The sequence below is a fragment of the Canis aureus genome, chromosome 14, assembly GCF_053574225.1.
Source record: "Canis aureus isolate CA01 chromosome 14, VMU_Caureus_v.1.0, whole genome shotgun sequence".
Classification (NCBI taxonomy): Eukaryota; Metazoa; Chordata; class Mammalia; order Carnivora; family Canidae; genus Canis; species Canis aureus.
In genome coordinates, this window is record NC_135624.1 from 9,814,576 (window position 1) to 9,841,025 (window position 26,450).

Below are 26,450 nucleotides of genomic sequence, written 5' to 3' on the forward strand. Positions count from 1 at the left end.
AGTAGAAATCAAGACTAGGCATATATACATTAATATATATATGGCAAGATTCATGAAGAAAATCATCTATGTACTATAAATTTCCCTCATGTCACATGAAAGTGTTTCATTATAATCTGTTACATCATAATTCTAAAATTTGCCTTAGGATAGAGACCCAGCAACATTTCAAATAAGAAAGAAGTTTAGTTTCACTTAAAGCATGACATGAAAATACCTATCTGGTGCAAAGCATTTAAAATCTTAAAAATATGGGCAGCCCTGGTGGTGCAGTGGTTTGGCACCGCCTGCAGCCTGGGGTGTGATCCTGGAGACCCGGGATCGAGTCCCACATCGGGCTCCCTGCATGGAGCCTGCTTCTCCCTCTCCTTGTGTCTATGCCTCTCTCCCTCTGTGTCTATGAATAAATAAATAAAATCTTTATAAAAAATAAATAAATAAAAGAAGATCTTAAAAATAAAGCATTACACCAGCATTTTTGTGTGCGTATTTAGAAGCAGTTAATGAACATGGAAGTTTAATCTTGGTCATCTTTAATCATTAAATTATATGTTAAATTATGTTACAAAGTCAACATACTTAAATGCTACTTAAACTCTTATTAATTTTAAAAAACCTGTGACTAAAGAATCTCAGTCTTAGCAGAAGTCTCAAAGGTAGGATAAGAAAGATACATAGTCATTTTAGAAAGAACTCTATTTCACACAGGGTCTTTGAGGATTTTTGTGTTAAATGAAACCTATGTCATATCTTTCTCCTAATATTTGATGTCTCTCAAATCCAGATGTCTCTCAAACATAATAATGCAGTTTTGCCTGCATTTTAGGTCTTTCACACCCAGGCAGAAAATTAGACCCATTGTTCCCCATTAACCTTCTCTAGACCAGGCACAATATGAAACAGATGCTTGAGTGTCCATTTCCATCATTCCTGTGCAAGGCAATTAATTATTACTTCTGATGTATTAAATAGTAGATTGTAAATAAAAATAATTACCTATGGGAAACTTTTAGAAAAACGAATTAAAAATATAAACATTAATTTAAATTATGTTATAATAAGAAAACCTGACACGAACTATTATCTCCAAAATTTAAAGCTTAGTAATAGGAGTTGTTCATTGTTTGTCATAGTACATAGCCTATTGTGTCCTTCAGTAGAATTATGAGGTCTTACAGGGGGATATCGTGTACTCTGAATAAAGGAATAACTTGAAAAAAGCAACGTCTTCTGGTAGCCAAAAGATATGAGAAAATATTATATGCATTTAAAATAGCAACACGAAGGCAGTTTGTGTATTAAATGAATAGCATGTGTTTTTTTTTAAGTAAATAGTATATTTTGTGAAGAGAAAATCAGAATAAATTAAGTAAAAGTTAATAAACACTGAGAAAGGTTGGAATGACATGGAATGATGTTGGCTATTCAGAGAGAGGTTTCCAGAGAAACACAATGCAATAGAATTTAATCTTTTTTCCTAGTTTCTTCTTTCCATGATTATGTCTGGTCAGCACCTAAGAGGCAGATTTCTTCTAAGAACAAGGAGTTTCTGACCATTCGAATTTACTGTTGTTGAGACCCACCTTCTAGGAGGAGATTTTGAGCAGAGTAGCTGTAGACGCTAGCGGGGACCAGAACATGGAAGCCATCGTAGGTGGTGGCAAATGGAAGACTATAAATGTAGGGGCCTGCCAGCTACTTGGCACTTCATCTCATGCATCTACCCGGCCCTGCAGGGGCCTGCCAGCCCTTCAACACCCCTTCATAGGAGTCTACACTTTTAAACTGACTCCCTGGAGAAGTTTAATGAGCCTCTTGGAATTAAAAAAAAAAAAAAAAAAAAAAAAGACAAAACAAAACAAAGAAGTGTAATGGAAATGGACAAGTTGAAAAAGGAATAGAGTTCATTTCCAGCCTGGTGCTTGGGGGGCTTTCATCAGGAGACTGCAATGGATATTTCAGAGCTGTGGAAGGAGGAAAGAAATTAAAAACAGCCTCCTATGATGAACTTGGATAATTTATTCCTCTGCAGAACAGTAGGCACAATGTTTCATTTTTTATCCCCCCTGCTCTTCTTTTCCCCTCCACCTAATTTCTGAGCATTCCCAAGCTAGGCAAGAATGAAAATGAAGCATACCCCACACACGAGTCATAATGAAAGTGTGGAATGCACTCAGATTATTCATAAGCTTGCAAGTTGTGTATTTTGGTGGAGATTTCCTCCCTTCTGCTCCTGATTGCTGATGAAGAATGGTGTTTTAATAGGCAGATGGTAAAGACAATTACAGTTAGGGGCTCAGCTGGGAGTTACATCAGTTTATTGCAAATTATTAGTTGATAAATGCTTTTGTTTACAAGCAGAGTCTTAAGCAGCTTTGTAATCAGTTTATCAGCTGCAAGCGGAATTTTGACAGATCGCCTTTGGGGTGTAATGTCACCTCTTGGCTAGCCATTTAAAATCATGATGGCCAGGCAGCCAGACCATCAGATGGGCTACCTTATGACACCACTGCGAGCTCCTGCAAAGCCGTGACACAGCACATCTTAGACCAGAGCACAAACACAGGAATGCTGAAAAGACTCCATGAGCAGACCTTTCCTGATGAAATCCCACAGAAACAGCATATCAGTTTGCCTAAAGCCAGCATGTTGTGACTGACGTGACTTCCAGCACAGTAGTTGAGAAAATCTTCCAGGCAGTTCTCAATGCCTTCTTAATCAGGGGGCAAACCTTTCTGTACCTACACTTTGACAGAAATCTAGAACTGCCCACAAGGACACTGTTCACTTTTTTGAAGGGAACTTCATGGGCTACTTAAAAAAGGGAAAAGAAATTATCTCCATAGGAGAAATTTTCCTACAGAAAAATAATAAGTTCTGTGGAGAGGATATATGCCAAGGAGCTAAAAGCTCTAGCAAAAATTTATTACAAGTTTGCATTGGGGAATGTCCTATGTGATAGAAGAGTTTAGGAAACACCTTGGTTTAACCATGCTGGCTTTGCTTTTTTATAAAATCAAAATCTGGGACGCCTGGGAGGCTCAGCGGTTGAGCACCTCCCTTTGGCCCAGAGCGTGATCCTGGAGTCCTGAGATTGAGTCCCAAGATCGAGTCCCGCATCGGGCTCCCTGCATGGGGCCTGCTTCTCCCTCTGCCTGTGTCTCTGCCTCTCTCTCTCTCTCTCTCTCTCTCTCTCTCTGTGTGTGTGTGTGTGTGTCTCATGAATAAATAAAGTCTTTAAAAAAATAAAATAAAAATCTATAAAATAGGATGATAGTATTTCCTATTGACCACACAGATAATTCCTTGAAATTAATGAAGGTGTTCATGTTTCTGAGTTCTGCTAAGACCAATATTTGTTGAATTTATGCTAAATAACACATCATATAATGTTTGAAATGACAAATAATTCACAGATGATATTGAGCTTATTTCCAGAATACTTGCTGAAGGAGGGTGCCGTACTTTAATGATTTTACATTACAGCATTATGAACATTTACCAGTAGTTTGCTTTGCTGTAAAGACATAGTTTATAAACCTGAGACTTTCAAGATGTATCCTTGGAAGGATTCACTAGATCATAAGTCTAAAAACAACTCATATTTACCTTTGTATTTCCCAAACAAAGTAAATTTTGTGGGCTTCATCAAAATACAAAATATTCAAATAATCATGTATAGTAGCTCCTAAAGTAGTCATTTTCATTTGTACCTGCTGACTGTTAGTTTATATGTTTTTATTTCCTGATATTCGAGGAAAACTTATTAATCTGATAGGAAACTAGCTCCTGAACCCAGAAGCCAGGTTTCATAGCTGGAATTAGATATTCCCTATCCTCTAAAATATAGACCCAATACAGGAAGATCTTCGGAAATATGACTCCAGCTGATAAATTTGAAATCATATGTAACATGTGTAAAAGCAGAATCTTTCTTCTCTTAATCTCAGAAATATGGTTAAGTATCTCTATTCATTTATCTCCCTGACTCCTGTTCTAATTCGATCTCACTTTCTCAATTAAGATCCTAAAATCATCAGAATAGAATCAACCTTATTTAAACTGACCACATGGCTCAGTAAAGTTTGTAATTTTAATGTTGGGTTCACAGAAGCTTCCTTAAAACACGAGAGTATAGTTTTTATCGTCACTTCAGTATTCAGCACACAGTCCCCAGTTCCCAATTTTCCAGTTCTTAAGCAATTAAATGTTCTATTGACATCAGAGGAAAGGCTGCCTACAGAAGAGCTGAAGAATAAAAGCCTTGATATCTTAAATTGTAAATTGTGTTTTAACATAAAGAGCATAAAAAGTTGTTTTTCAGTTTTTTTAATCAAGTTAATGAAGGATAAATAGTGCATTTGGCAAATAGTTCTGCTGTGTGTCCATCCCTCTTGATTAAAAAGGCAAAGAATGATTTTTAAAAAAATCTGTTCTCTCCATTGGCCCAAATACCAAAGACAGACTCCAGAGTTGCTGGTCAAATCTGATTTTCCCCCATTTCCCAGGAACTGCTAGGATGTTCTATAAAAAGATGTCAGGAGTGCCAGGATGGGAAAGTTGAATGGCCCCAAATGCCCTGCATTGCCTATAAGTACAAATGAATAATGTTAAAGATTATTTAAAAACAGGAAAGACCTTTTGCAAAATGCTTTTGATTTATTGCTGTGTTTTGTGCAGATCTTTATCAATTATTCTCACTCTATTTTATTAAAAAACTATTGTAAACTATGAGTTGGCATGTTGCTGCATACGGAAAAAAAGGCATTAATCAACTTTAAATAAACAAGTGCAAAGATCTATCTAACAACTATGAAGTAGTTAATACATTTTTAAGCAATTTTATTATAGAAAGGAGGTCTAAAAGAGTAATGCTTAATTATCTGGACTCCTCTGTGCTGGGCTCCCTTTTGATTGTATTAATGAAGCAGCTGGCCCATTGTTTCCCTTTAATTCCTCTATTGTTTTAAGAATATGTCACAGCTCTTTATTCTTTTATCAGGTGCTGTGCAGGAGGATCCACACAATACCTCATATTCCTACTGTATTTGCCAATGCACAAAGAAACCTCCACAGCGGTTTTCAAAGAAGGGGCACACATAATTTATAAGTTCTATTCCTTGCACTACTCCACTGTCAAGAATTTCAACAGTATTGGATTTGAATTCATTATAAAATTTGTATTAAACAATGTGGCTACGTATAGATATACATACTGTGGTAATGTCTAAAGCTTGAGATTTAGGCATTAACACGTACGGTGTTGAAATGGGGCAATTATTTAGCTTTTAGGGAGTTATTCTGACCAATTGCTTTCCGGTTATGAAAAAATTAAATTTCACAAGTAGGCATCATATTAGATTTGCAAATTATTTAGTACAAATAAAAGAAGTTAATGACCAAACAAATAAGTATCCTTGTTTCCTCCACCTCCATAAACATAATGTCCCTTTGTGTTTGTGTGTGTGTGTGCGTGTGTGTGCTGAACAGTCCATTTATTCCCCTAGATAAAGGATTTAATTTACTTGAGTGTACCCTAGAGGTACCATTCTGTAGACCAATATGTAATATTTATTAACTAAACTCTGATCATCAATTGACTATCTTCTTACACACATCTTATATCACATGTGTGAAGGAGATAGGTTTTTAGATTAATGCAGAAATATCACTGTACATCTTAAATCAAAATGCTGTAGCAATTTAGTATATGATAGAACATTTTGTTGCCAGAGCTATCTAAAAATGCTGGTTCATTTATATGTGATTACTTTTTCTCCAAATTTCCATGAAAATCACACAAAAAAAACACCCCACCCATGGTAAAGTCTCAAAGGTGTGATTCACATAGACATTCTCTTTTCACACATGTGGGTTTTTTTCCTTTGTTTTCCCTCTGTCAAATATCTGTATTTTGGAGGCTGTTTCACTGATTTCCCCCCCCCTAGAATTCTATCTCTAATAAAGGCAAGTAAGACTTAATGACTTAATGTCTGTAGTAGAAGTTACTAACTTCAACTTTTAATATATGCTTAGGAAAACCATTAGAATAAATTACTGTAAACCACCAATTTCCTTTTGTATTGTTAGATTTGTGTATGTATGTGTATGTGTGTGTTTAGCTTTAAATAAAGTTTCAAACTAGTATCCCTATCTATTTGCTTAAGGCTCCTTATCCTTCTACATATTGAGGCAGAGAAATACAAAATCTAAATGTGATTTAATTGGTTCAATTTGCTGTATATTTTTATGCTAAGCTTAGGTCCGTATCTTGATGAGCCCAGATGTAGTCACGCTTGAGGTTTACAGCTTCACGTTGCTTGCATTTCCTTATTTTTACAAAGCAAGCGTCTATCAATCACACAGATAAATTAGAAAGAAACATGTATAGACATAACACATGGAAAAGATTTTTCAGCGTGCTATGTAATTATTAACCTGATTTTTACTATTGTAAGAAGCCGTGAATTGCAGATAGCATGGACGAAGTTAAATGCTTTTATACTGGATACATTTTGCTTATACAGAACTCTATAGGTATGGTCGAACAATATAATTGAAGCTTTGTCAGCTCTGTAACCTAGCAACAGATAATACTGTTAGGTTACTGAATTGCTCCTGGTTGACAAGTAGGGAGTATTTTTGTGTTTATCATGTTTGCTAATGATGGGCTCCTTTCCAAAAGGCTTGTCTTAATCTTAATTAGAGTTTATCAGCAGAGGTCTGCATGACATTGTGCAGACACTGATTTCATAAATAATAAAAAGTGCAAGTGAAAAATTTGGCAGGATGGAGAGATATTTAAGGGCATTGCTTCTAGTAAGAGGAGCGTGGATTTCCAAAATATAATCGAGTTTGAACTGTGACTTTATTCTTTATTATTGAAACTTGTAGTACACTTCACTGCAGTTTTGACAGCAATTATGAAAAAAAAATTTATAAGCTTCCTGTTAGGAACCATGTCTGTTTGCACAGGAACTTTGATCATAAACATTACTTAGAACAGTAAGTACATGGTTTTTCAAGAATGTCAAGGTCTTAGTGGTTATTACTTTCTACGGAACCTTGAATGTATCTGTCCTTTTTTGTGAAGGGAGTGGAGTGTGGGTGTGGAGACGGGGAAGAGTGACTATGTTTGCAGCATAAGAGGAAGACAAAGAGAGGATCCTAAAATAACCTTTCCATTTGGTGGAAGCGAAAGAGGTATCAGATAGCTGCTTTAGTGCCTGATGTCGTTTGATAAAGACTTCACGCAGCAGGAATGTGATTTTTTTTCGCTCTGGTTTGTACAGTATGATCTTTCACAGGTTTTATTTGGGGGGGAGGGGAATACAATGTGATTGATCATTCCTAATTATAAGTTACAAACCTTCAAAGTAATAAAGAATTAAATGTTATAAAATTGAGTGTAATTCACAAATATACCAAGTTCCTAACTGGCTTTTTCAGTTGAAAGGTGATGCTAAGTCATTACATCCTTGCTTTATCCATCTTTCCTCACCTTTTCGCTTAACACTCCCACATATATCAAGTATTAAGAGGACGGGGGAAATTCAGAGCTGTTTTCAGCTGCCATTTTCTGAGATTCAGACTTTCCCTACTGGATTGTTTGGACCTCTGTATTTGATTATCAAGAGACCTCTGTTCATAGTGTCTCACTCTTTCTATCCTATACAGACGCAGGCAGCTCACACTTATACCAGTGATTCTTAATGCTAGAGGCACTTGAAGCCCTCTGGAGAGCTTCTAAAAAATAATGAAGCTCAAACATCACTCCCAGAGATTTTGATTTGACTGATTTGGGGCTAGGACTTGGAAATCAAGTGTTGATTAAGAGCTCCCAGGTGAATTGACTGTGTAGTTAAGATGGCCAAGTCGTGCTCCATGGTTATCTGCAATTTTGATGCCCTTTAGAGTCCAGCTCAACTTGTAATTGAAATAGGGAGTTGGGCAAAGGCTACATTTGTATTTAATACTACCAAGTGACTTTAATATGTGTGAAATGTTTATTATAGCACTTGGCACACAGTAAGTGCTTTCTAAGTGTTAGCTATTCTAATTATGTGTTAGTCTTATTAGAAGGTAACCTGGAGTTACTTCCACCTGACAAATATGGACATTATGCTCCAGATCCTGGCTATGCACTTAACAGTTATATCTCATCACTGTGTAATCCTCTTGATGCTGTTTCATAAAGTGAACCATCTCATTTTTTATTTGGAGAGATAACTGCACTCATTGCTCAAAAACTTAGTGATCAAGTATGGCACAATGTAGTTAGCGAACATCGGAGGTCACTGACTCCTCTGGGACACCTGGTTTTTCCAAAGTACAGCATCTAGAGCCAAATGGCCTTGTCCAAATCCCATCCTTCATACCTCCCTCCCTTCCTCCAATTCCCCTCTACCTGTGTGACCTTGAACACCTTACCTACACTTTCAGACTCATAATGTCACAGTAAAATGGGCATAGGTAAAATCCACCTTACTGTTTTCTTCGGACAAATTAAGATACATGCATGCAAAGCACTTAGCACCTATGTAGCACAGAGAAACCACTTAATAAATGTGTGATTATTACTATTATTAGCATGTTGGTCATAGAAGCTTAAAAAGTTGCCCATAACCTGATGATAATCATCTACAGGTTGTCTAGCCTAAAGCTGTCATTTTATATGAGGTAGGTAAAGCAATTCTCCAAGATCACTCAGTAACTAATCATCAAATCAGGACCAGAACTAAAGTTTTTTACCCACTGACCAGTCAAGTACTGTTTCTTGTCCATCTTTGCACAGAGGACAAATACATTTTCAGGGACTTCAGGTGATAGCCATGTATTATTAACATGTAATCCCTTTCACCAAGATCATTTGCTCTTCATTGCCTGTGCAAAGAAAGCCGTGAGTTTTATCAACTAAGCATATCTATTATTGCCACATATGTGCCCCACCCCTTTACATAATTCTATTTGTTTTCAGATCAATATGCCATTAGTTTTGATTCATATATTAAAAATGTACCTGCTTTAAATCTGGTGGCATTAAGCACACTATGCATATAAAAGCCATAGAAAACATCCTTAAATTCCATATCCAGAGAGAGTTAACAGTAACGGCTCCATTGGTGCTCTGAACACAAGCAGAAATCCAAGTTGTAAAAATCATCAGGAGCTATATCACTCACAATTTTCAAATCTACACAAGGATCCAAGATTCATTCAAATGAATGCAGTTAATGTGGCCAAATACAGTCAACTCCATCTTAGCAGCAACTTCATCCCTCTAGGGATTGAACTTTCAAGATGCTTTATTTGTTAACATATATTTGCTAGGAAAACTGAAAGGGGAAGCGACCTTACTCTGTTGTTTTAAACCATCTCCTATGGAAAGCACTTTATAAAAGTCAGATTCCTATCTTTAGCTGTGGCTAAAAAAACTTGTGTAAATGTTCGAGATTCGCAGTGGTGGTTTTTAGTGAAAATACAATGCTCTTATTTTTTCCCGATTTTTTTATTGTGGTAAATTATATATAACATTAAATCTACTATCATAACCACTGTTAAGTGTACAGTTTAATGGCATTAAGTACATTCACATTGTCCTGCAGCCATCACCGTGGTCCAATTTCAGAACCCTTTTCCTTTTGCAAAACTGAAACACTACATCCATGAAACAATAGCTTTCCATTTGTGCCTCCCCAGCCTACTTTTGGTCTCTGATTTTGAATACCCAAGTAGCTTACCTTATTGTAAGTGGAATCAGAATCGTGCAATATTTGGGTTTTTTTTTGTAACTAGCTTATGTCACTTATAAAGCCCTCAGATTTCTTCTGTATTTTAACATTTGTCAGAATGTCCTTCCTTTTTATTTTTATTTAATTTCCTCCATTTTTAAAGCTGAATATTGCATTGTTATGTATATACCACCGTTTGCTTATCCATCTTTCAGTGGACACTTGGGTTGCTTCCATGATTTAGCTATTTTTAATAATGCTGCTATGAACATAGGTGTGCAAATAGCTCTTAGAGACCTTGCTTTCAATTCTTTTGAGTATATACTCAAAAGTGGATTTGCTGAACATAAATTAATTATATTTTTAATTTTTAATGAACTGCCATACTGTTTTCCATAGTGGCTGCACCATTTTACTTTCTCACCAGCTGTGTACAATTTCTCCACATCCTGGCCAGTACTTGTTATTTTCTGGGTTTTGTTTTTGTTTTTTTGATAGTGATAGTCTTATTTTATTTTTAAAGATTTTATTTATTTATTCATGAGAGAGAGAGAGAGAGATTGAGAGAGAGAGAGAGAGAGAGGCAGAGACACAGGCAGAGGGAGAAGCAGGCTCCATGCAGGGAGCCCGACGTGGGACTCGATCCCGGGTCTCCAGGATCACGCCCTGGGCCAAAGGCAGGCGCTAAATTGCTGAGCCACCCAGGGATTCCCCTGATGTTCTTATTTTAAAGCCAATGTAACAGGGGCACCTTGGTGGCTCAGTGGTTGAGCGTCTGCCTTTGGCTCAGGGTGTGATCCCTGAGTCCTGGGATTGAGCCCCCTCCCCCCCCCGCATGGAGCCTGCTTTTCCCTCTGCCTATGTCTCTGCCTCTCTCTCTCTCTCTCTCTCTCTCTCTCTCATGAATAAATAAAATCTTTTTTAAAAAAATAAAAGCCGGGATCCCTGGGTGGCTCAGCGGTTTGGCGCCTGCCTTTGGCCCAGGGCGCGATCCTGGAAACCCGGGATCGAATCCCACGTCGGGCTCCCGGTGCATGGAGCCTGCTTCTCCCTCTGCCTGTGTCTCAGCCTCTCTCCTCTCTCTGTGTGACTATCATAAATAAATAAAAAATAAATAAAATAAATAAATAAATAAATAAATAAATAAATAAATAAATAAAAATAAAATAAAAAAAAAATAAAAGCCAATGTAACATTCTCTGATTTGTTTCCATTGCACATGAGGTCAGTAGAATGAAGACACCAAAATAAGTATCAGCGTGATTTAACATTTGCATGCACTCAGATTGTTCCTTGATTAAGACAAATACTAAGTAAGGCCTTATATTCAATTAAGGTAGATATAGAGTTGACCATATCTACCTTAGCTCCAAAAACCTGAAGGTGGGAAACTGGTTCTTCTGCTGCCTCAGTCCCATGTAAGTGCTAGAAACTATTTCTATTTCTAACTTGTTAAGATACAGTATGTGATTCATGAATGGATGCAGCCTTAGTCTTCTTTTCCAAAATGGGTTCGCTCTCTCCAGTGAAGCATAGATACATTTGCTCATGGAATCCACAGGCTTCTCTTTTCTTTCTGTTGAGATTCGTTTTCTTGGATTTGGCAGGACATTGAGAAATGAGAATAATAGTCTCAACCAGGCCAAATGAAAAGGATACTCATTGCCAGTTATATAGCACTTATATGTCAGTTCTTAAGCTTTCACAAATATTGGCTTATTTTATCCTCAAAATAACACTATGACTTCAGTACTACTATCAACATTCCCATTTCCAAGAATGAGGAAACTGATCTGCAGAATGCTTAGGTGATAAGTTGAAATCACACAGTAAGTGGCAGAGCCAAATCTAAGCCCTGGCAGTGCAGTTCCATTGTCCATTCTCCCTGCAGATGGGATTACATCCCCAACCAGCAATCACCCTTGGAATGTCTTACTGGGATCTATGATTAAAACCATGTTACAATTCTTGACATATATCTCTCCCTGTAAATGACTTCCTAAGGTTGAATGCTCTAAATTCACCAAAATCAGCCAAACAGTGTCAAAGAGCCAACTCTTGACTGTTGCGGTGCTATTCTCTTGGTTCTTCTATAACTTTTCTAAATACATGCTCTCTATATCTTTAAATAATCCGTTCTCCTCTACTCATATCTTAATTGTTGAGATTCTCCAAATTTCAATCTGTTTCTTTTCTTTTCACTCTGTAGTCTTCCTGCATTACCACATCAATGCAAAGAGCATCCACAGTCATTTAGAATGTGCTGATGACTTCCAAAATCTTTTTTTTTTTTTCCTGCAGCCTTATGTCTCCTCTAAATTCCAACTGCCTCCTAGATACATTCATGCTGAAGCCCCTCAGGGACTTCAGACTTTACATTTTCAAAGCAAAAGGCATGATTTCTGCGCATGCACATAAACACACATACATACAAGAAACAGGCACACCTGGTCTTTGGAGTCAGACAGACGGAGGTCTAAATCATGAATCTGCCACTGGCCATGTGCATCGCTTTGGGCAAGTTAGTTAACCTCTCTCGGCTTCAATTTTCTCAATTTAAGAATGAGGAAAATATCACCCACTTCACAGAATAATTGACAGGATTAAAACAGATGAAATACATAAACCACTTAGCCTATTAGGTCCAAAGAAAGTGCTCATAATTAATAAAATTGTCTTGTTGTCTGTGTAGTACCACTGTTACTACACCAGCTTTACTGCCTCGTTGATGGCATCGCTGCCGTCTAGTTTCCCAGACCAGGACCTTTCTGTTATTTTCAGCAGCCTCCTTTCTCTTCTTCATTTCAGGAAATCAGCCCAGTTCTTTCTTTTGAACTTGGCCCTTTTCTCCCTCACAATTTACCTAGTACAACAGCCTTTAAATGGCCCTTGGGGTAACATGTCCTGTCCATTCCTCCCCACCCCTCCCAGTTTACTGGCCTCATTACCCTAAGATCTTTATTCTGGGAGAGAAAAGCCTCTTTCAAAAATGTGTTCATTTATTCACTCAAATAAATGTATGCCATCTCCCCACCATGACGAGCCAGACACAACTGTTTTTATGTTACTTTCAAAGCTGTCTTGACCTGCTCTAAACTTTTTTGGGGGAGGAGGCCCTGATATATAATGTGGCAGGTGCTGCAACTCTCACCACGGCGGACTGATTTCAGGTTACCAGTGTGATACCCACTAGCACATAAAATTCCTGACAATTGGGCATTGTGCCCTATGATCCAGTATAGGCTGGCGCAAGCACACCCCTGCCTGTGACCAACACTTTCTCCCTCAGGCACCCCCGCTCCAGCAAGGTGGCCTCTGAACCATTATCAGAACCAATCAATCCCACATAATTCCACACTTCCATGCATGCCCCTTTCTCTGCCAGTGATGATTGACCTGTCAGGTCCCCCTACACATACTTCTGCTATTTTGCCTTTATTTGTCATGAGTCAATAAAAAAGTCACCTTGGATAGCTCGCCTGACTCCCCCAAGAAGTGTCAGTTTCTCCCTCCACATTGTTTTGGGCTTTAGGGGGTGACACCCACCATGTGGTATTGTCATTCATCTGTCTGTATGTGTGCATTCTAATTGTTTGTGAAGCCCTGGAGCCCGCCTGGCACACAGCAGGGAGTTCAATGAATAGCTGATGAATGAACGATTTGAGAGATTAAATCCTAAAACAACTGACTTCCTCATCAAGTCTACACGGTACATTTTCAGTCTAATTCAGCCTTTCTAAAGGATATGCTCTGACTAAACCATAAAATAAGATAAAATGATAAGGATAATAAGATATGAAACATTATTCAGTATGTCGAAAAACATATATCATAATTGCCAGGCTCTTTAATCATGTAGAAAAAATCATTTTTTGCTTAATTTTCATTGCACTTAATATTCCTAAGTTTTCTTTTATTTACTTATTGGATCATTCTGGCTCAGAGTTTGAGCACAGGTACTCCGAGTCATCCTGCAACATAGTTTACTGCTGGGATAGACATTAGCTATGAGTGGTACCTTCTCTAAAATCTTAATTTCTCCTGGGAACTGGAGTCCAAACCTTCCCTTTTGTGAAATATACCCACAGCTGGATTTACCAAAAATGTAAATGTATCAAAAGGGGTAACATATTACCAATAATGCAAGTCATCTCAGTTCATCACTGAAATCCAGGGACTCTGAAAAAGCAGGCTATGAAGTAAACCAGAACTGTCGCGCCTTGCTCTGCCCGCCCCACCTCTCTATTACAAAGACTCACTTAATAAACTATACCCTAGAGGAAAGATAAGGTGCAAATGATTACCTTGTCTACAGCTGTAAGTAGTTTGGATCTGTATGTACATCAGAGGAGGCATAGCTGCTGAATGCAGAAGCCTTCCGGGGGAAGAATCCGCACTGGCAGGCACACCGCCACTTAGCACTTTTCTGTGCTCATCTGCTTCCACAAAGATGCTGTTTAGCTTCTATCCGTGTAAATAAATAAGTCAGCGCCAAAGCGAATCTGTTTTTCAATTTTGCTAAACTTGGGATGCTTTCAGATCCGTTAGAGTCAAAGTGAAAAAAAAAGTTGTTTTTCCAAGCCTTTTGGTATATTTGGGTTTCACTTTCGGTACTTTTGGGTTTTACTTTGCAACTTTCACACAAATTCGAGATAGGTAAACTTAGCTTTATTTTTCACAAACAGGTACTGTCGTGGATGGTGCTCTGTTTGCTTACCTTTAAAATGTAATCAGCTGGTGTAATTAACTGTCTGAGGTCTCTCTGGAAGTGTCCCGATTCTTCTGTGCAACTCAGCCATATCGTGTGCTGTTGTTATCTTTTCCAGCATATTTTTACCACAAGTTGTTTAAAAACTATGATCTATTTAAGGATGGGGAAAATGAAGTGCAGTTGAAGAGACAGTTATGCCGAAAGATAAACAGAGCAATATTACTTATCAGAATGGGTACAATTTTTGCTCGTTTAATGAGTACAATATATAGCTTTGCAATATATATACAATGAGAAAAAAAGCTTTATAACATATCAAGTATGCCACATTATTTCAGGCATAACTATATAGGATACATATCTAGGTCTGAGAGTGTAGATAACAAAATATAAGTGCTTTGCCTGTCTAAACATGTTAAATAAATGAGCGTACGCTATCACAGTTCCAATACATTAGAAGATGTACTTGCATAGTTAATTTTCTTTTTAATGCACCACACGTGATCATTTGAAGTGCAGAGCCAGAGTATATATCTTACTATTTGAAGAAAGAGTTCTTTTCATTTAAACAAATCTTTATTTAAATAAGCCTTTTGAAAGGGATCTGTGCCATATCTTCTTTTCAGGAAGTTCAATCAGGGTATATGGAGATAAAGAAGCCACATTATAAGGAATATTATATAAGTAAAGATCACTAAGCAAAAAAAAAAAAAAAATGGCAGCAGACATAAGGAGAGCAAAACTAGCTGAACTGTCATTTTAACTTCCTAGATTTTAGGAGCTTTCGTGTACTTTTGTTTTGTTTTAGACATGTAGGTATTTTGGGAAGAAGAGTGTGGGAGGGAGGGAGAGAGGGAGGGAGGAAGAAATAACTTCTTCTATAAGGTACAGAGAAAGTAACTTCAAAGGCTCACCTGAAAGAAATTCTGCAGTTGGATCCCTACCATGCCTCTCGGTAAGCATGGGACCATGTAATAGACTGGTTAATGATTAAGGCAAGCCTCAGATGGCAAACGGTTCACAAAACTCTCCACAGATTAATGTCTATTCTTGGTTCTTAGTCCTCTCTTACTATTGGTCACTGAACAGTTCATTTAATGCAAGGAATACGATTTTCCACCTCGGAGGGAAGAGGAGTACAGCTGTTGTCTCCATCAGACACTCCACCCCAGTGGAAAGTGATGTGAAAACCTGAGATGTTCTTGCCATCAACCCAGTGTACAGAGGCTCGAGCATCCTATGTCAATTTTCTCTCCCTCTTTCCTTTCTCTTCTTAATAGGGGGTCAGCTTTGGTGCACAACGACGAAGGCCATCTCTGAGGGTGAAGAGCTAATTGCCTTTGTGGTGGATTTTGACTCAAGGCTACAAGCTGCCAGTCAGATGACTCTTGCAGAAGGGATGTACCCTGCACGCCTGCTGGACTCAATTCAGCTGCTTCCCCAGCAAGCTGCCATGGCTTCTATTTTGCCTACAGCTATTGTCAATAGTAAGTGCTGAGTGCAATAGCCCAGTACAATAGCTTTGTAGTGCTGATGGGTATTTATGGGAGGAAAAAAAATGTCTACTGACAGGCAACCAGGGACAGACATTTTTCTCCAGTGTTGTGATTTCATTTTATCTTCCAACTTTAAGCGTGTGTGTGTGCTCGCGCGCGCGTGTGTGTGTGTGTGTATCTGCGATGGCTTCTCATGGGTAATATGAAAAGAACACTTCAATTCATTCATTTCAGGTTGAATTCTTGAATGTCATGCACACACACAAAAAAAACTGACTTTCTAAACTAGTTGAACAACATTCAAGGCTACTTAGCTGTGAGAGGTCAAATAGCTTTCATGGATGCTTCTTTAATAGAATAACTATGGTATTTTGTAAGGGCTATAGAGTTAAAAACTTTAAAAAAGGAATATATAAGAAATCAAATATTGATTATAATATTAATAAAGAGGAAGGAGAGCCTGGGTAAATCAAGACATCAAGACATCAGCTAATACAACAACAAAAACAAACAAACAAAGAAAACCTTAGGAAAATAAAGAAAAATACATATAAGCTGGAGAATTCCATATATATATGGAGAATTTAAAAATGTGCTCTTGCAAATATGCCTCTGTGATTATATTTTGTTAAAATGACGAGTGAACTTAGTTTGTATTCCTTGAGCACACAAAGTGACAAAAAAAAAATCAATGGTCCAGGAGTCTCCAGGTCTGAGTTCTAGACTCGGCTCTGCTTTCATCTAGCTCTGTGAGAAAACACGAATAGCAGTCACATATTCAGAGGAGAGTAGATTCCAAAGCCAGGAGTGAATGACGTATTGCATTTAATCAAAAAGGTCCCTAAAAATTCCTAAGACTCTAATGAGGCAAAAATACAGATACTATAAAGATGTCTTGATATTTTAAAAATAAATAAATATTCAAGAATAATTATGTTCTTGCTGTCACAGTAGCCTTTAAAGAAATTCTTAGGTATATCTGGCATTACTCTATAATCCAGACACTAGATCCAGTGTACCCAACCCAAGGTAATATTTTTGGATCTCTTTAATATAAATATAGTTATTTTCTTTTACTGGATCTTTCCTTTGATTCAGTTACTTGAAATAACACTGGCCCAACGTGAATTTGAGGCAAAAGGATTTTCTCTTACCAGGGACATTAGGGATACCTTATATTATTGTGAAGCTCCAAAGTGTGAATGTTATTTTTAATTATATTTAAGATTATACTCTGCTTTCTGTAGCAGGATAACTATTGATGCCAAATAAATCAGCATAGATGCATACAGCCTTTGATCTCATTCTGAAATGAGATAATCACTTAAAACTCATCCTGTCTAAATGGACACCCGCAATATGGCCCTCTGAATCATGTATGGATGGGAAGAGCTAAATGATAAACAGTAGCATATACTTTTGTAATTAAATTTTATTTTGAAACCTGTATTGTGCTTACTATCCTTACTTCTCCACTAGAATTTGGTCCTCAGTTTTCTCCTTAACCCCTTCAACGCACTCTCCCTGAGCCATCTCCTTCACCATCATGGGCTCCATCACCAACTATGTATTAACCATCCACAAACCTTACACACAGCTGTTTCTTCTGAGTTTTAGACCTCTGCCATTGCCTCTCCCATGTCCCTCTGTATGTCTTTTTTTTTTTTTTTTTGCAGTTTTATACCTTTATTTGACAATCAGCGATTAGTTCTCATCCACATTAACAGTCTGTAGTCCCTCTGTATTTCTTACAGAAATATCTAGTCCCACATATCTAACACGGCCCTATGCCTTCAGTTTGCCTGGATTAGTCCCAATTTCCAGTGTTACCTGGCGTCCCTCTGATTGGTGTTCCTTTCACTATAAACTGCCAGCTTTGCACAACACTGAGTCAGGTTTGGTCACCTATACCTGTCCTTGCTTGGACTCTGTCATCTGCTCTCTATAGAGATGAATGAAGCCAGTACAAAGAAATGCTAACAAGAAGCCTGGGCATTGAAGAGACCTTACCTTCCACTCTAGCATCTAATTGCAAAGTAGTTGTCATCTCTCCTAGTCACTTCTACTTCCTCAATATGACTTTTCTTCCTCTGTGGCCCCCTTACACTGATCTGGAAGAGTGTCCCCACTAGGTTCCGATCCTAGTTCACCCATGGCAAGTTGCTTAATCTCAGTTTCCTTACTTGTAAATAGATAAAGGGGGAAAACGTAACGTGGAGAAATTTTCCATGAGTAAATACATAAAAAATACATATCCTAGTGTGACTTACAACTCAAACTCTGTCATATTTCACTTAGCTTATTGCAGCTGCCTTCTCCCAGTCATGTCTTCCTTCCAAATTCACTACCTTTAAAAACTCTACTGTTAAGATTCTATAATATCTAATTTTGTCCATCTCTTGCTTAAAATGATTCAATGATTCTCCATAATCATCGAGATAAAAATCTAAACTTCTTAAGAGAACCTGTGGGGTCTTTGATCATCTACTCCTGTCTCCTCCGACCTTATCTCTTCCAGTCTCCCATCATACCTCATGCCTGGAATAGCCTCCAACCTTCACCCAGTCCCTCTCTCAGGCTCCCATGCCTTCCCCAAGGCTCTGCCTTTGGCTAGGAAGACCCAACCCTCTTCACCTGACTTGCTGAATGTCATCCTTCGCAACTCAGCTAAAGCATGTCATTATCTTCCCTATGAATCCTTCTCTGACCTTGTACTTCCTCCAGTCCTTTCACCACCCCTCTAGTCTCTCCTCCCACCCAAAGCACTCCTCAGATGCCTCAGAATGGTCATTGTAGCCTAATGTAATTATCTGACTACTTATTCCTCAACCCCAGGAGACTGTAAGACCCTTAATGACAGCCTTTTGGTCTTTCATTTTGTTTTATACCCAACTCCACATAGAGTCCAGCACATAGTAGGCATCCCATAATTAATTATTAAATGAAAAATGATGTCAGGAGTTGGTATTAGGGCTAACTTTAGTTCAGCTCTCAGATCCTTACCTTTTAGTCAATCAGATAAGCTGATTCGCATTGCTGTTTATACATGCCCATTTTTCTAAACCATAAATACATTGTAAACAACTTAAAATTAATCTCCTGTGCTTTTAATGTCGATGCCTCCTACAATACCACTTTCTGAAATGTCTGTGGGAAGGTAAATTGCATTGGGTATAACATTTCTTTAAAAGCTTAGTCCTGTGCTGTGGGACAAGACTGTACTCATCACTGTCTGGTTGCCTAATTCAGAACCTGAGAGCAGTCTCTGAGAAAGATTGAAAGAAATGTCGCTTTACCCAGGGTTGGTTCCAAATGGGCAGCAGCTAATGTGTCCCTGTGTTTTCACCTTCAGAGGATATATTTCCTTGCAAATCTTGTGGCATCTGGTATCGGAGTGAGAGGAATCTGCAAGCCCATTTGATGTACTACTGCAGTGGGAGGCAAAGAGAAGCTGCCCCAGTGTCAGAAGAAAATGAAGACAGTGCTCCTCAGATTTCCAGCCTGTGTCCCTTCCCACAGTGCACCAAGAGCTTTTCAAATGCCCGAGCACTAGAAATGCACCTGAATTCACACAGTGGTAAGTGGTTCCCTTGTTTCTTCTTTTGCTTCAGGAGACTGTATTCTTTCTCTGCATACGTCCATATATTCATATATGTAAATATATAATTCTACATCTATCCAACTATATTGATTTTTAAAGTCAAAATCAGACCTGCTGGACTAGCTGATTGTTATTTTAGGTCACTTATACTCACTATATGTATTCTACTAAAAGAACTTGGATCTTAATTCTTTCCAAACAATTACAGTACTCAGATTGCAGGCCAAATCATTTTTTTTTAACAGTACAATTTCAGAAATAAAGTCTCAATACCCTTTGTATATTGTTATTAGTATTCATTGATTTAAGTGTCAAGTGATCTTTGCAAACTGACCATACTATTTCCCACGTGGTATGCAATAAATAGTAGGTACATAAAAATAAGTATTTGCTGAATTGAAATAACACTGTTATTTTGATAGATCCAATTAAAATCATACTTGAGAGAAATTAATTTTTAAATATGAATCTATAAAATGCTCTTGACTTCCAGAGCATGCGTAACAGCTTAGGTGATTTATGCTTAGTTTATGATATAAAACCACTGTTAGTATGTTTTTAAATTCCTTAAGAAAAATTAGGCTAAAAAACAAATAGTTTTGTTTTTAAGCTCACTCTAACAGCAAGGTGGCAACTGTTCGGTTTTACTTTAGAATTATATGCCCAGTTATTGTTAGTAGGATCACATAGCATTCTAATTCATCTCTATATTTTTAAGGAACTTAAGTTAATCGAATGTACAGAACTATATTAACTCTTGATACCTCTAGGAACATTTTTGAACAGGACAAACAAGATTTGAGCATCACAGTTCTTTAGGACCCAAAACACAAAACTTAGAAGGTGCTTCTGGGTGATTCCCTTTACTGTTTTTTCTTGAGTTGAATAATTTAAAAAACTGAAATAGGTGCTGAACTTTAAAAAAAGCCAGCTCCAACCCCAGTGCCCTAGTACAGTATAAGCTTTTGTCTTGGAACCTATAAAAATAGGCAATTTCTTTTCCAGTTATTTTTTTTCCCTTTCCCTACAAATGAGCTATCTTTATGTAGGTGATAAAGCAGAGGAATCAGATACGGGTCTGTTGTCCCATGGTGAGTAGCCAGCCATTCACAAAACAAAAACAGAGATGATCTTTCAACTAAATAGAAAAATAAGCACTGGATCAGTTAAGGAGAAAAGGAGACAAGAGTAAGAAGTCCCCTTTGATTACTATAGGACTGTTTTTTTTTTTTCTACCATATTTTCAGCTTATAAATAAAAAAGGCAATTCTCAATTTTGTCAAAAGTGCAGAGAGGGGCACCTGGGTTGCTCAGTGGTTAGCGTTTGCCTTTGGCTCAGGTCGCGATCCTGGGTCCTGGGATCGAGTTCCACATCAGACTCCATGTGCGAGGAGCCCGCTTCTTCTCCCTCTGCCTATGTCTCTGTCTCTCTCTGTGTCTCTCATGAATAAATAAATAAAATCTTTTTTTAAAAAAAGTGCAGAGAGCATGAGCCATACATGATTTAGCCATCGACCAACAAATGGGAACCAGAGTTGACCTTAGTGAGTGAAAGTGTCCAGATCTCAATTCCCATACATAAGGAGATGAGTTTTCCCCATAACAACCAAGCAATCCTCCAGATATCAAGTGGGTGTTCTACAATTTAACTCAATTCTGATACTATCACCTGGAGACAGCGTCAGAGTCTCCAAATTAAGGGGTCAGCCCCCTGCCCTAACTTCAGGTGCCAGTAGAAAGCCCAGGTTGTTACCTGTGCTTCCACCAACTAGCTGTAAATCAGAAGTTGATGAGACCCCCTCTTTGGGTTCAATTAATTTGCTACAGTGGCTCTCAGAACTCAGGGACCCATTTACCCACTAGATTACTGATTTATTATAAGAGGTAATGACAGGAACAGCAAGGTGGAAGACATGCCTAGAGCAAGGTATGAGGCAAAGTATGAGGAGCTTCTTTGCCCCCTCCTAGCCTGTCGCTCTCCTGAAGCCAACTGGGAAACTCTCTGAACCCCATCTTTTCAAGTTTTTATGGAGGCTCAGTACATAAGCAGGATTGATTAAATCATTGACTATTGGCAATTAAACTCAATCTCCAGAGTTTGGGGAGGGGGCACTAAAAGTTAAAGCCCTCGAATTACAAGGTTGGTTCTCCTGGCAAGCAGCCCCACCATTAGGTAACCAAAGGGCTTTCCAAAAGTCGCTTCATTAACAGAACAAAAACACCTTTATTACTCTTATCACAGGAAATTCCAAGGATTTAAGGAGCTGTGAGCCAGGAAGCCTGGTCAAAGACCTAACATATATGAATAACCAAATATGTATTTCTTATAAATCACAACCTCACAATAAGGTTTCCTCAGCAGTAATTGGTGATATTCAAAATATTTTATAACTGACCAGGAACAGGCTGTGTTCAGTCAACACGGATGTCGATCCTCAATGACTGTTATTAGTGTACTGGTACCTACCAGCTGAATATCAGCCTTGGATAGAGATAAACCATGTTCAGCAAAATTAACACATAAAATTCCAGATTTGTACCAAAGATAAATTAGGAGGTTATTAATTACTTTACCAAATGGTTCCTACTTGGATTATTTTGAATAAATATCTAATCTAGTGCACAGAGGGTTATTTGATTTGCACACAGGTTATCAAAATCAACTCTAATGTATGCCTCCTTCTGTCTAATGTAGAGTATAGAGTTGTAATGAGAAGGTTCTTGGATTAGAAATTATAAAATCTGAGGTTTGGGCATGGCTCCATCATTTAATAGCTTTAATGCCATAATCAATTCCCTTGATTTCCTTGAATCTGTTTCCTGACTTGTAAGATGGAGACAATGAAGACTGTCCCACTGTGATCTGATAATACACTTGGACGTGCTCTGGAAACTATGAGGTATTATTACCCTGATGACACCTGGCAAAAGATATCACAAGAAAATAGCTAATGTCACACATGAGATTCTGAAAGATTTCAATTCATTCCTGCTCTGTAAAGATTTTTATCATTAAAAAAACCCAATGCGTGTGGTTCTCAGTGGTCTTATTTTGTATGTCTCTCCAGGAGTGAAAATGGAAGAATTCCTCCCCCCTGGTGCTAGTCTAAAATGCACCGTCTGTAGCTACACTGCTGATTCTGTGATCGGCTTCCACCAACACCTGTTCTCCCATCTCACTCAAGCTGCCTTCCGATGCAATCACTGCCACTTCGGCTTCCAGACTCAGAGGGAATTATTGCAGCACCAGGAGCTCCATGTCCCTGGAGGCAAACTTCCCAGAGAAAGTGATATGGAACACTCTCCAAGTGGAACCGAAGACAGCCTACAGCCAGCCCCAGACTTGTTGACCAGAAGCGAACTCCCCCAGAGCCAAAAGGCCATGCAGACTAAAGATGCGAGCTCTGACACAGAGCTGGACAAGTGTGAGAAAAAGACTCAGCTCTTTCTCACTACCCAGAGACCGGAGATACCGCCTACGACAAATAAACAGAGCTTTTCCTACACAAAAATAAAGTCTGAGCCCTCTAGTCCAAGACTCGCCTCATCTCCAGTTCAGCCTAGTGTTGGGCCTTCTTTCCCCGTGGGCCCTTTCCTATCTCAGTTTGCTTTTCCCCAAGACATCACAATGGTCCCTCAGGCTTCAGAGATCTTAGCCAAGATGTCTGAGCTGGTACATCGGCGACTGAGGCACGGCAGTAGTAGCTACCCTCCGGTAATTTACAGCCCCTTGATGCCCAAGGGGGCTACTTGTTTTGAGTGTAACATAACATTCAATAATTTGGACAATTATCTAGTGCACAAAAAACATTACTGCAGCAGCCGATGGCAGCAGATGGCCAAGTCCCCAGAGTTCCCCGGTGTTTCGGAAAAGATGCCTGAAGCCGTGAGCCCCAACACTGGTCAGACCTCCATAAACCTCCTCAACCCAGCTGCTCATTCTGCTGATTCTGAGAATCCACTTCTTCAAACATCCTGCATCAATTCTTCCACCGTTTTAGATTTAATTGGGCCAAACGGCAAGGGCCACGACAAGGACTTTTCCACCCAAGCGAAGAAGCTGTCCACCTCTAATAGCAACGATGATAAAATTAATGGAAAACCTGTCGATGTGAAAAATCCCAGCGGCCCCTTGGTGGATGGGGAGAGTGACCCAAATAAGACGACCTGTGAAGCTTGCAATATTACCTTCAGCCGGCACGAAACGTACATGGTCCACAAACAGTATTATTGTGCTACACGCCACGACCCTCCGCTAAAGAGGTCTGCTTCCAACAAAGTGCCTGCCATGCAGAGAACCATGCGTACCCGCAAGCGCAGGAAGATGTATGAGATGTGCCTACCTGAGCAGGAGCAGAGGCCTCCCCTGGGCCAACAGCGATTTCTGGACGTGGCCAACCTCAGCAATCCTTGTACCTCCACTCAAGAACCCACGGAAGGGCTAGGAGAGTGCTACCACCCGAGATGTGACATCTTCCCAGGAATTGTCTCAAAGCACTTGGAAACGTCTCTGACGCTCAGCAAATGTGTCCCCGTTTCCAAATGTGACACGACTCATTCCAGCGTTTCCTGCCTAGAGATGGACGTGCCCATAGATCTGAGCAAAAAGTGTCTGTCCCAGTCTGAGCGGACCACCACGTCCCCCAAGAGGCTGCTGGACTACCACGAGTGCACCGTGTGCAAGATCAGCTTCAACAAGGTAGAGAACTACCTGGCCCACAAGCAGAATTTCTGCCCGGTCACGGCGCACCAGCGGGGCGAGCTGGGCCCGCTGGACGGCAAAGTCTTCCCGAATGCAGAGAGCGAGCGCAGCAGCCCGGACGTCAGCTACGAAAGGAGCATAATAAAGTGTGAGAAAAACGGAAACCTGAAGCAGCCTTCCCCCAACGGCAACCTATTTTCCTCCCACTTGGCCACCCTGCAGGGCCTGAAAGTCTTTAGCGAAGCTGCTCAGCTCATTGCCACAAAAGAAGAAAACAAACACTTGTTTCTTCCCCAATGCCTTTACCCCGGAGCAATAAAGAAGGCCAAGGGAGCCGACCAGCTGTCTCCGTATTACGGGATAAAGCCAAGCGATTACATTTCTGGTTCTCTCGTCATCCATAACGCTGACCTGGAGCAAAGCACCAACGCGGACGGCGAATCTCCCAAGGGCCTGGCTTCCTCCAACGGCTGCGCGGGGCCGAAGAAGGATTCCCTGCCGCTGTTGCCCAAGAACAGAGGCATGGTCATCGTGAACGGGGGACTGAAGCAGGAGGAGAGACCCGCCGCCCCCCCGCAGCAGGAGAACATTTCCCAGAACCCTCAGCACGACGATGGCCACAAGTCGCCCTCCTGGATCGCCGAGAACCCGCTAGGCACCAACGAGAACGTGTCGCCTGCCATCCCTTCGGCCGAGGAACAGTTGTCTAGTATAGCAAAGGGCGTGAATGGCTCTGCCCAGGCGCCCACCAGTGGGAAATACTGCCGGCTGTGTGATATTCAGTTCAACAACCTCTCAAACTTTATAACCCACAAGAAGTTTTATTGCTCATCACATGCGGCCGAACACGTCAAATGAGATGACTTCATGAACAGACACCAGTCACCTTGGGTACCCGTGTTTTAGGATGTTGTTCTACCCAGTCCAGAAACAGAAACAAAAACAAAAACAAAGCAGAAAACAGAAAACAAAAACGGAAGCTGTTTGAATTACATCTGGGCAATCAGGAGATCGTTCATTAAGGCCGACTTGAAGACTTACGGTGTAATTCCATTACAGTCCATTAGTAAAGTGTATTATTGGTGCCATTTTCAAAAAGAAATTAATTTATTTTACCAGCAGTATTCATAGCTGTGGTTATGTTATTTTTTATTTAAAAACTTTATATTAAAGTCATTTGTAATGTTATTGTATAGTTATTGTGTAGCACATATGGTTTGCACTGTATAGTAGCTTTTAAAGAAAATAGTCACGAACAATACAGAAAAGCATTTTAGAAATAGCTTCAAAAGCACTTGTGTATCTTGATTTCTTCTTCTATGCTGTTGCAGATATATGTAGATGCTAAAATATAACTTGCAAAGATGTTCTAAATACACGTGCTCTAAGTTCGCCTTAAGATTTCAATTCTTGGATAATCAGGCTCTGTTTGCACTTTATATTTTAGCAGATACAGTCTCTTAGTCACTAGGCTTTGCATTTGTATGTAGCTGTATGTTTCTGTCCATTTTCTTAATCTTAAACATGTATGTTAAATGAAGATGGCAATTTTTTTCTTGTATAGTACTTGTATTTTCTTTCGCTGATGCGGCTCTGTCTCAATTTTTAAACCTTTGCTGTTAAATGCAATACTTTATAAAGAATGAACAAAATTACTGGAAGCAGTATTGTAAGTAATGAGGTAGTATTAATCAGTTTTATCTTTTGAAAGGCACAGTCTAAATCGAAACCCTAAACTCAATGCTGCAAGTATGAATTTAATTCATATATAAGATCTATTTAAATATAAGAGTAGCAATACTGCACCTGGTGATCACAAAGATAATGTTCTACTTCTGATAGAAATAATTTCTCAACAAATGTTGTTACTATGCATGTATATGGATGGAATAAAATTCCAGATTGTTGGAGACGTTTGGCATACTTTTTTTCTTTAAAATACAAAGGAAAGTCTTAGTTATGAGAATAGGTTCAAAATAGCACTGAATAGCTGAATATACTATATGTGTGTGTGTGCATATATGTGGTAACATGATGGCAAATCAATAGAAGCATAGATTGACCATTATATGCACCTAATTAATATAACTTGTATTAAAATGAACAGGAGACTCCAAACTGTGGAACTAGAAAACTTTTCCGTTACAGTTTTGTAAAATGAGCACTGTCTTTCTATTCTCTACCCCCCAACCACCACCACTGTAGCACA

The 26,450-nt window shown here is 39.1% G+C and overlaps 1 protein-coding gene across 8 annotated transcripts in view; it reads left to right on the forward strand.

The window, feature by feature from the left end:
• Positions 1–26,153, forward strand: part of ZFPM2 (zinc finger protein, FOG family member 2) — a 457,064-nt gene extending 430,911 nt beyond the window's left edge. For all 8 annotated transcript variants that reach the window (XM_077846930.1, XM_077846931.1, XM_077846934.1 and 5 more), the window contains 3 exons: positions 15,723–15,929; positions 19,291–19,515; positions 22,608–26,153. In XM_077846930.1, coding sequence (XP_077703056.1) covers positions 15,723–15,929; positions 19,291–19,515; positions 22,608–25,099 — 2,924 coding nt within the window. In that variant the 3' untranslated portion in view covers positions 25,100–26,153. The remainder of the gene's footprint in view (positions 1–15,722; positions 15,930–19,290; positions 19,516–22,607) is intronic.
• The last annotated feature ends 297 nt before the right edge of the window (positions 26,154–26,450 follow it).